Genomic DNA, 11,420 nt, shown 5'->3' with positions numbered 1-11,420 from the left:
TCTTGTCATTCGGTTCACTGTCAGCTATGGTTTATGTCAAGCTGTTAACGGTTTTACATGACATATTATATATAAATCATTGTTATTAAATAAAGAAAAAAAAGAAACACGACTTTAAACCACTTTTATTAGCTGATCACTTATTCGACTGCATCAACCAGCTCACATATTATGGATCAAACCCACTACCCTGACCCATACCCTTGCTGTAATCCATACCGGGATACCTACAGTCCACAGGACAACACTCCATCCACTGAGCCAAACCGGCTAGGGTGCTAAATTCACTTTTTATAGTTGTTTCATAGATTTCCTGGTATTTTTAAAAAATATATTTTATTGATTTTTTACAGAGAAGAAGGGAGAGAAATAGTAAGAAACATCGATGAGAGAGAAACATCGATCAGCTGCCTCCTGCACACCCCCTACTGGGGATGTGCCCGCAACCCAGGTACATGCCCTTGACCGGAATCGAACCTGGGACCCCTCAGTCCGCAAGCTGACACTCTATCCACTGAGCCAAACCGGTTAGGGTGATTTCCTGGTATTTTTAAGGTGAATAATCATATCATCTGCAAATAAAGACAATTTTGTTTTTTCCTTTCATGTAAAGAAATGTATGCAGGTTCCATTTCCACTGGGCTTCTGACATCAGTATCACATAAGTGTTTTTTTCCAAATATATTATTGTTGATTTCAGAGAGAAATGGAGAGGGAGAGAGAAACATCAATGATGAGAGAAACTCATGGATCGGCTGCCTCCTGCACGCCCCCTACTGGAGATGTGCCTGCAACCAAGGTACATGCCCTTGACCAGAATCGAACCTGGGACCCTTCAGTCCGCAGGCCGACGCTCCATCCACTGAGCCAAACAGGCTGGGACCCAGGTCAGTTTTGTGTGTATGTGAGGGAGACCCTTCACTCCGCTCTGCAAGCCCCCATGTATTTCTCCACGGGCACCTCTACTGGAGCAACCTGCCTGGCCTCTTGCTGTCACTTCCCCGACAATTGAGAGGCAGGGTAACTGCTCAGGTTAGTGAGCCTGGGAGAGAGAGTGGAGCGCAATTCTTCTAGGCTTTCTTTTTTTCCAGATGTGCTTCCCACAGACCTGAACTCCTGGTCTGTGTGTACATGAGGACAAGCAGATGGGGCAGCTGGGCCCTGTGCAGGGGGGCCTGGGACTGGGTGAGTTTAACGCTGGGATGGACTATTGAAAAGCTCTTTGCTGCTCTGCCGGCGTGGCTCAGTGGACTGTCGACCTGTGAACCAAGAGGTCATGGTTCGATTCCCGGTCAGGGCACATGCCTGAGTGGCGGGCTTGATCCCCAGCGTGCAGAAGGCAGCCAACCCATGATTCTTTCTCATCATTGATGTTTCTATCTCTCTCTCTCCCTTCCTCTCTGAAATAGATTAAAATATATATATATATATATATTTTTTTTTTAAAAAAAGCATTAAAGAAAAGCTCTAAGCCACAGCTTCCAGTATCTGTCATTCAGCCTTCATTTTATGTTCAACTGGCATCTAGATCTTACCTACCTAGGGCTTCCCAACGCCAGAGGGTAAGAAAAGAGAACAGGGTGGAGCAAAGGAGGTTTACAGTTGTGAGCGTGCGAAACCCGGAGCTTATTCTTGTATTATTATTGATTGATTTTTGCAGGCTTTTCCATACAAACTACTGTGGACCTACTGCTGCCCCACCCTGTGTATTTATGAGTGCCCAAAGCCCTAACACACTGGTGAGTTGGCAGGAACCTTGAGAAGATAAAGGTGAGAAGCTAGAGGCCAAAGTTACACATGGAGATTGAGGCTTGGGTAAGACCAGGACACGAGCTGTGGGTTTTAAGGGCCCGGAAACCTTCCAGAATGTGCATCGACAGCTCCACATCCGTTTTCCCTTTCCATTGGCAGATTTTCATCTCCCTTTAGGTCAGAATAAATTCTTCTATTATATCTTTGAATATCTTTTCTGCTACGTGGGTCTGATCTCTACCTCGGCAAACACCTATGCCATATATCTATCTAAGAGTGAGCCAGGCAGTATTTTGACCTTGGCAGGTCAGAGCAAAGCAATTCCTCTGTGCTCCCTTCAGAAGAGTGGGGGTTGTTATAGAGAGAGGGCTGTTTCAACAGGCCTCCGTGAGTGCGAGCTTTCAAGACTGGGTTTTACTATATGCTTCGGTCTTAAGTGTGCCAAGAAAATGAGGAGAGGGAGAGTCGTTTGCAGTCAGAAGCAACAGATTGAGCTGGAGGAAGAGTTAGTTTTCCTGAGGCTAGGGCAGGGGTGGGCAAACTTTTTGACTCGAGGGCCACAATGGGTTCTTAAACTGGACCGGAGGGCCGGAACAAAAGCATGGATGGAGTGTTTGTGTGAACTAATATAAATTCAAAGTAAACATCATTACATAAAAGGGTACGGTCTTTTTTTTTTTTTTTAGTTTTATTCATTTCAAACGGGCCGGATCTGGCCCGAGGGCCGTAGTTTGCCCACGGCTGGGCTAGGGGGATGCAAGACAGAAAGGAATGAAGGGAGGGAGCAAGGGAGAAAAGGAGGAATGAAAAGAGGGAGGGAGGGAGGGATGAAGGGAAAGGGAAGGAAACGTTCACATACCTAAATATTTTTTCCATGGTGTTTTTAGAGATAGTGGGAGGGAGGGAGAGGGAGAGAGAAACATCAATGTAGGGAGACACATCGACTGGTTGCCAACCACACTCCCACATTCCCCCCAACTGGGGCTGGGGATCAAACCTGCAACCCAGGAAATATTCTTATAAAGAGGAGATTGGACCAGATCAGGGGCTGGGATACAGACACAGTACCTGAGACAGGAAGGCAAGTTGCCAAATAGCTGCCTAAGATCTGGAATGGAGCCCCCTCCTCCCCCACCACCACCAACCACCAGCACAGGAAGCCAGATCCAGGGAGTATGAAAATCACCCCCTTAAAGCTGTGAATACTCCAAAATACAAGCCACTGGGGACTAGGGCAGCTCCCGTGTCTGTCCGGCCACCGTGTACTGGGTGTGTGGACAGCGGGTCCTCTGTTCCTTCAGCTCCCAGAACTGCGGGTGGAAGGGAGACTCAAGGAGCCGGACATGGGGACAGCACCTACGGAGCCACCTTGGCCCAGCCCCCGAGTTAGATGACGCGACCCTGGATGTGAGGCTGATGCCCAGGCAGCGAGATGTTAGGGGCCTTGAGGAGCAGTGAGTGTATCCATATGGGAAGTGACCTGAACTGCAGCTGGAGGGCAGACTGTGCAGACCTTTCAAAGATGAGAGCCAGGCCCTGGCTGGTTTGGCTCAGTGGACAGAGCAGCAGCCTGCAGACTGAAGGGTCCCAGGTTCGATTTCGGTCAAGAGCACATGCCCGGGTTGCGGGCTCGATCCCCAGTGGGGGGCGTGCAGGAGGCAGCCAATCAGTGATTCTCTCTCATCATTGATGTTTCTATCTCCCTCACCCTTCCTCTCTGAAATGAATAAAAATATTAAAAAACAACTATTGTGGGTGGAGGGATTGCCTGTGACAGGAACAGGAACAGGAACAGGAACAGAAACAGAGTTAGGGCTCCAGGAAGGAGCAGGAAGAGGGAGACACACTGAGGGTGGTCGAGGACAGCATCCGATGGCCCGACCTTTGCTTTAACTGGAGATGCCTTTCGAGTGACATGGTCCAGCTCGGAGAGGTGACATGGATAAGATGTGTTTGGACAACAGCTGCTGCTGGCAGGCCCACGACAAACTGACTTCATTCCTCTCACTGCCATCACAACAACAGCATCCACGTTGGCAGACAAATGTCTGACCCAGAAAACAATGGCGAAGTCAAAGGGGGAAAAGTCCACCAGAAACGCCAGCCTTCCGGGCGATGGAGAAGGAAGGAAAGGACGTTAGGAACTGGGTTAACCCATTCAACGTCAACAAGGCCACCGAGCCTTCCTGAGAGAGGGACCCCAGGGGGCAAACATGGGATGCATCTCCCAGCTTCCAAACAGAAGGTTGATGCAGGACGATGCGCTGCTCAAGGCCCATGACGCGCAGCTGTGGAAAGACAGCATCTAGAGGCGCCCCCCAACCCCAACCGCCCCACCCCCCCTCAAGCGTCCAACATTCCCAACAGCTTCAGCTGGGAAACCAGCCGAGGCTGCCCCTCAGGCCATGACAAAGAGGAGAGTGAGCAGGAACCTCCTTAGGGAGCAGGACTCACGGCCAAAGCAGCTCAGGGAAAGTGCCACCAACAGATCTGGAGCCTGGCCCTGGCCGGTGTGGCTCAGTGGATTGAGCATCGTCCCATGCACAGAAGGGTTACTGGCTTGATTCCCGGTCAGGGCACATGGCCCGGTTGCTGGCTGGATTCCCAGTAAGGGGCGTGCAGGAGGCTGCCCGTGTCAATGTTTCTCTCTCACATCAATGTTTCTCTCCCTCCAATATCAATCAAATCATATATAATTTTTTAAAATTTCGAGCCTAGAATATCATGGAAATTTATAAACTCTGGAGTAGGCAGGAGTATGATAAATGTCACTCCCTGGTAAAGGATGTGTTGTGTTTACCAGACACGGAGAGAGAGAAAGCAAAAGCATGGACGGGCCTGGAGAGCATTGTGCTCAGCGAAATAAGTCAGTCAGAGAAAGATAAATATCACATGATCTCACTCATGTGTGGAATATGATGAACAACATAAACTGATGAACCAAAACAGATCCACAGACAGAGAAGCATCCATCAGACCGTCAACCCTCAGAGGGAAGGTAGGGGAGGGTGGGGGTAAGGGGGAGAGATCAACCAAAGGACTTGTATGCATGCATATAAGCCTAACCGATGGACACAGACACCAGGCGGGTGAGGGCATGAACGGCGGGGGGTGGGTGGGGGGGGTGGGGGGGAGAGGGGTGACAATGGTGGGATAAGGACACATAAGCAAAACCTTAATCAATAAAGAAAAAAAAAGATTTGGAGTCAAAACAAAAGTAACAAATGAAATCGGAGGAAAGGCATTTTGTAAAAATACACATACATATATACATAAATAATAAAAGAAACAAATATTTCCGATGTCAATCTGTCATTTATAAATTCGACCAATGGGAAGCCTGTGCTACCCCCGATGGACCTGCACACATACTTTTGTTTTTTTTTGTGTTTTTTTTTTAAATATATTTTATTGATTTTTTACAGAGAGGAAGGGAGAGAGAGAGAAACATCGATCAGCTGCCTCCTGCACATCTCCCACTGGGGATGTGCCCGAAACCCAGGTACATGCCCCTGACCGGAATCGAACCCGGGACCCTTCAGTCCGCAGGCTGATGCTCTATCCACTGAGCCAAACCGGTTTCGGCCATACTTTTGTTTTAAGATAAAGGCCAAGGCACAGCGAGGTGTCTGTTCCGGTACGAGTCAAGGACATGGAGAGATCTACTGGTGACATTTCAAATAAAACCCAAGCCTGGAAAATTATCCAAAATAAAATACCAACATGAAAAGACAGGAAATCTAAGTAAAGTAAACAAGGAGGAGGAAAGCACAGACACGAAGCACCTTTAGTCCCTCGGCCCAGGGAAAGGAACTAGCGGGGCCACCTCCTCCCCACGGTCTGAACCCTAGGAATGCTGGTCCCCCCTTCCCGTCCCCAAACATAGCACACAGAGCCACCCACATGTTGGACTTTAAATCTATTTTGTTTGTTTTTTCTTTCCTGCTTGCAGTTTTTGCTTTTTTCCTGTTGCCTTCACTTTAGCCCCAAACTCCTGCTTCGCCATCAATTTTGTGTGTCAAGGGGGAACTCACACTGGTGGGAATTGGTTTAGGCCAGTGATGGCGAACCTATGACACGCGTGTCAGAGGTGATACGCGAACTCATTTTTTTGGTTGATTTTTCTTTGTTAAATGGCATTTAAATATATAAAATAAATATCAAAAATATAAATCTTTGTTTTATTATGGTTGCAAATATCAAATAATTTCTATATGTGACACGGCACCAGAGTTAAGTTAGGGTTTTTCAAAATGCTGACACGCCGAGCTCAAAAGGTTCGCCATCACCGGTCTAGGCTCTCTCGTCTCAGGGAAATCTTCCAGATATTGTTTTCTCCCGGGTGTTCTTATTTTTTTTTAAATATATTTTTATTAGTTTCAGAGAGAAAGGGAGAGGGAAAGAGAGAGATAGAAACATCAATGATGAGGGGGAATCATTGTTCGGTTGCCTCCTGCACACCCCCTAATGGGGATCAAGCCCGAAACCCAGGCATGCACGCTGACCAGGAATCGAACCGTCAACCACTGAACCCCACCGGCTGGGCTCTCTCAGGTGTTTTTAAAAATGTCTGGTTGGTCTGTCGGATTCTCCAATGAATTTACTCCATGAGTCCCAGGGATGTTTAAAGTCTCAACTGTATATACAGTCTGTGATGTTAATATTTAACTTAAAGTTGGTGGTCTTCTTTTTTACTTTTCTAGGACCTCAAACATGAAAGATAACCGGTTTCAGCAACTCCTGCACCAGATAGACAAGTACATGGTCCACAGAAGCAGGGGAGGCGGAAGGCTTGCTAAGTCACAAACTCTCTCCGGCCACAGGTTTCACAGAAATGACGATTCCCTGACTCCGATCACTAAACCAGGAGGTACCACAGTTCTCTAGCTGAGAGGCACTTCACACGATACTTCAAGCCAGGATTCTAGACATACAGAAGTTCTTTATCCTACGTTTACATCAAGTCTTTTGAAGCCAACGATCATTTTTCCCTCCTATTTGAAACCTCCTAGTAGAAATCAGTATGTATGGATTGATTAGATTTCTTCCTGGAATAGAAGCCAACTGAATTTGGGTTAATGGCAGTTTTTGAGATCCATCCAACCCAAATGTTTACTCTTTACTGTAAGCTTCTTTAGGTGGTTAAAAGAGTATTTTCTTAAATGTATGTTTTGGTAAAAGTGATGAATACCTTGAGACATAAATGCTAAGAAGCTAACTAGCTATCCTAAAATTACTCAGAGGGTTTAAATACTCTAAGATTCCTAATAGAAAAATTCAACAATACCTAAGGCTACCAAAATGAACATGAACCTTAAAGCACTAGCTGTATGTGTGTAGTTCTTATTGCACTTAACAAATAAAATACTTATTGTATTTTATTTGTTAAATATGTTTTTATTGATTTCAGAGAGGAAGGAAGAGAGACAGATAGAAACATCAATCATGAGAGAGAATCATTGATTAGCTGCCTTCTACCCCGCCCCCCCTCCCCCCCACTGGGGATCAAGCCCGCAACTCAGGCATGTGCCCTTGACCGGTATTGAACCTGGGACCCTTCAGTCCATAGCCCAATGCTCTATCCACTGAGCCAAACCAGGCAGGGCACACTTAGTTATTTAAGGTAGAATACTGTATAGCATCAAACACTTCAAAAGAAGACAGATGGTTTTACAGTGGTTCTCAACCTTCTGGCCCTTTAAATACAGTTCCTCATGTTGTGATCCAACCATAACATTATTTTCATTGCTACTTCATAACTGTAATGTTGCTACTGTTATGAATTGTAATGTAAATATCTGATATGCAGGATGGTCTTAGGCGACCCCTGTGAAAGGGTCGCGACCCACAGGTTGAGAACCGCTGCTTTAGAACTAAGACAAGAGAAACCCATATGGTCAGGGTCGAATATTTGTCTTCAGTCTCTTGTTATTATGTTAGCATGGACACAGACAAGAGCCGAACTAAGACCTATCCAATAATAATCCGATTTATTAAAAAAAAACACTATGGTTATCTACCAATTCTCCTGTTGGCCAGAGTCAAACCCTTTGCCTAAAATGCTTTTGTAATGTGCAGAAAAATATGTCGAGAGTAAAGACAAATTGGAACTAAAAACATAACGTTTAGTAATGGTGACACTTCTGTTGTCTGTAGGAGCACTTGTTTGATGTGAGCTTTCTTACCTTTATTTATAGTTAGCAACAAATATATATATATTATAAAATATGTGAATTTTATGATGTGGATACTCCAGTAGTAATTCTTTCTATGACTGATGTAAACAAGGCACAAGGTCAAAAGATGGGCCCTGATTGATTCCTTAGTCTGAATAAAGATATAGACTCTAGTTTCTTGTTTGTTCCCTTTTATACTTAACACCTACTATAGGTGCTCTCAAAACATGCATTCCACCAGTGGGAAATTTTAGACAAAAATAGGAAAAGAACTGGGCCCAGCCGACATAACCTACAGTAGCAGCAAAGACAAGAGGAATACAGTAAAAAGTGCAAACGGAGACTCAGGTTCCCCAGGCGAGATAATGCCCCAGCTCGTGAGAGAAAACTGACCAGCATCCAGTAAGGAAAATCCCGAAATTTCTTAAAATCCAGATGAGCCATTATAACCCAACAGTACTGGATTTTCACCTAATTCAAAGGCTTGCATTGTTTGATTTTTTGAAAAACCATCGTATTCTTCACCAAGTGCCTATTAACTGCTAAAGGCTCGGAATCTCATTACTCCTGTGACCCCCACACGACGGGTGGGCACCCAGGCTGGCAATGACACCGGACCCCTGCCCTGCGGTAGAGCCGTGCCTTGAACCTGGTCTGTTCACGCCATAGGCCTCCTTTTAAAAGCACTGGAATTTTCTCTTCTGCTAGGGCTTTCATATTTTTCTAAAAGAATTCCTCTCATGGCAGTAAACACATGGCTCTAGCTGGTAATTTATCTTGTGGATTGTTTTAGGTTTATTGCAAGATTTAAAATCCCACCTTTTGACCAACGATCCAGTAAGTTTGCTACCCACTCTGAAACCCCCCAAAGATCCACGTACACAGTTCTCCTTCTTCTCAAACAGGACAGATTTAGAAATACGTACAGATCGTTCCACCAAAAAAAGAGCTAAGTTTACTAGGCCAGCTCCTTCTTTTCCCTCTCCATGTTACTGAACGTTCCTTGAACATCTTCCCGAGTTCACCATCCCAGCCAATTGTTCCACACTTTCTCTACCTGTGCTGGCTATAGAGTCCAGTGCTTTCTAAACATACTTTATGGGGACACTAAGACATTCTTTTTAAAGTCAAACAGAGCCAGGCCATATCTGGGTAAACAGACGTCAGTCATTAAAGGAGACTGTTCTCAACGCCACGTCCACCTTCCTTGTCATCGCTTCCTCCGTGGCTGCGGTCAGCACCTCCCCTCCCTTTCTCCACCTGCCTGGACCCCTTTCCCTTCCCTGTCACCAAACGTGAAAGCAGACCCTCACGATGGAGGTGGCCGGCTGCCACCCTGCTCACAGGGGACTTCGGCCTGGAGGCGACTCTTTGGCAAAGTCAGGGGAACAAGAGGCCCCTCCATGGCCCCATCGGAGGAGGCCCCCCCTCCAGGACCGGAACCACCAAGAGCCCAGGACACTGCCTGCCCACCTGCAGGGTTTACCTGTGCCCGGGTCCTCCGGGGGCCGGCCAGCTGAGCAGTAGCAACAGTCCAGGATGACATAGTTGAGCACGTTGAAGAACAGCCCGATAATCCCAGCCAACAGGACCAGCAGCGCCTCCTCCGTCTTCTGGGGGTTGATGTATCTCTTGATGGCCTCCACCAGGATGCTGAACATGAGCGCCACGGCGAAGATGGAGTTGCCAAAGGCTCCCACCACGTCGGCCCGCAGGAAGCCGAAGGTGCTCCTCCTGTGGCGCGTGATGGTGCTGGCCCGCAGGCTGAACAGGCCGATGACCATGGACAGGAGGTGGGAGAGGACGGCGAAGGCGTCCGAGGCCAAGGACAGGGAGTTGCCGATGTGGGCGACCGCCAGCTCCATCACGAACAGGAGGATGCTCACCACGCACATGAAGACGAGGCGGAAGCTCCTCCCGGAGTATCGGCCCATGGCTCCGGCTGGCCTCTTCCTCTCCTTCCTCTCCCGGGAAGGCCGAGCTCCGAAAGGAGCAGCTACCGATCTTGAGATTACAGCTCCTGGAAAACTCTCCCCTTCGGCCGTTCAGCGCTTGTCAGATTTGGAAATCACCCTTTATAGGCTGCCATAAAGCCATAAAGCAGTTTAAAGGGCAATTAAACGGGAGATGTCATGTGAGCTGGGACTGTGGAAAGGGAAGGCTCGGCCTCAGATACGGACACGGGACTGGAGGAATTTGTTTGTTGCTGTGTTTCATCCCAGAAGTCAGGAGTCTCTGTGTCTTCCAATCACACAGTGGCTCACGGGTGGCTTCAGCCCTCGCAGCTTCCACTCACAGTCACCGGGGAGACAAGTCGGTTGACAAAGGCCATCAGATCCTGTCCACCCTGGTGTGCAGTTTTGAGTGCTGTCCACCGCCTGGGTCAGGGGACACTCTGGATCATAGCTACCGTAAGTGAAACCCAAACGTGAAGCGAGGGGGAGTTTTCCACTGCCTGAGTGCTGATCGGGAATACACAAGCACCTACTTCCACACGTTCTCCCAAATAAGACCCCAAAAATAAAAAAATTCCTCATGGTCAGGGAAGATAAAACACCTTTAAACTGGAGGAGCTACAGACATGACCCCAGTCATTTCAGGAAGAAAGCCAAATTATAATGACTTCACTGAGACAAGGAAATCCTTTTGTTTTTAATCTTATCACCTGTCACACTCAAAGGTTTGCTGGGTCCTGAATACGTAAAACAATAGCGGCCTCTATTGTTTTGAGTAGCCTGCCTACAGCCAATCCTTTAAAAGAAATGAGACTGAAATGACTACTCCCAGCGTTTCCTGAATTTAAATTCTGTGATGGTTAATTTTATGTGTCAATCTGACTGGGCCACCACGTGCCCAGACATTTGATCATTGTTGTTTTCTGTGAAGGTGTTTGGATAAGATTAGCATTTGAGTCTGAAGACTGAATAAAGCAGATTGCCCTCCAGTGTGGGTGGGCCTCATCTAATCAGTTGAAGGCCTGAAGAGACACAGACCGTCCAGATTCCTCCTGCTGAGTGCCTTCAAGCTGAGATGCAGGGCTTGAATGGAAACATTAGCCCTTCCTAGGTCTCAAGCCAGTGGCTCTCAGACTGAAACCATCCCCTAGACCAGCGGTTCTCAACCTGTGGGTCGTGACCCCTTTGGCGGGCGAACGACCCTTTCACAGGGGTCGCCTAAGACCATCCTGCATATCAGATATTTACATTACGATTCATAACAGTAGCAACATTACAGTTATGAAGTAGCCACGAGAATAATTTTATGGTTAGGTCACAACATGAGGAACTGTATTTAAAGGGCCAGAAGGTTGAGAACCACTGCCCTAGACTCTCCTGAATTTCCTGTTTGCTGACTCACCCTGCAGATCTCAGGACTCTTCAGCCTCCATAACCGAAATTCTGTATAATCTCTATTTATTCACCCATCCTCTTGGTTCTGTTTATCTGGAAAACTCTAATACATTCAATTAGACCTAAATCCTCACAACTTAGA

At 47.0% G+C, this 11,420-nt stretch overlaps 1 protein-coding gene across 1 annotated transcript in view; it reads right to left on the bottom strand.

Moving 5' to 3' along the window:
- Window positions 1-9,862, bottom strand: part of SLC30A10 (solute carrier family 30 member 10) — an 18,073-nt gene extending 8,211 nt beyond the window's left edge. The window contains exon 1 of the mRNA XM_006094309.3: window positions 9,415-9,862. Within this exon, the coding sequence (XP_006094371.1) occupies window positions 9,415-9,862 (448 nt within the window). The remainder of the gene's footprint in view (window positions 1-9,414) is intronic.
- Window positions 9,863-11,420: the final 1,558 nt, after the last annotated feature.

Source organism: Myotis lucifugus, unplaced genomic scaffold (assembly GCF_000147115.1).
Source record: "Myotis lucifugus unplaced genomic scaffold, Myoluc2.0 scaffold_133, whole genome shotgun sequence".
In the NCBI taxonomy this organism is placed as follows: Eukaryota; Metazoa; Chordata; class Mammalia; order Chiroptera; family Vespertilionidae; genus Myotis; species Myotis lucifugus.
Note: the sequence above shows the minus strand (reverse complement) of the source record. Positions and strands in the feature narration are given on the sequence as shown.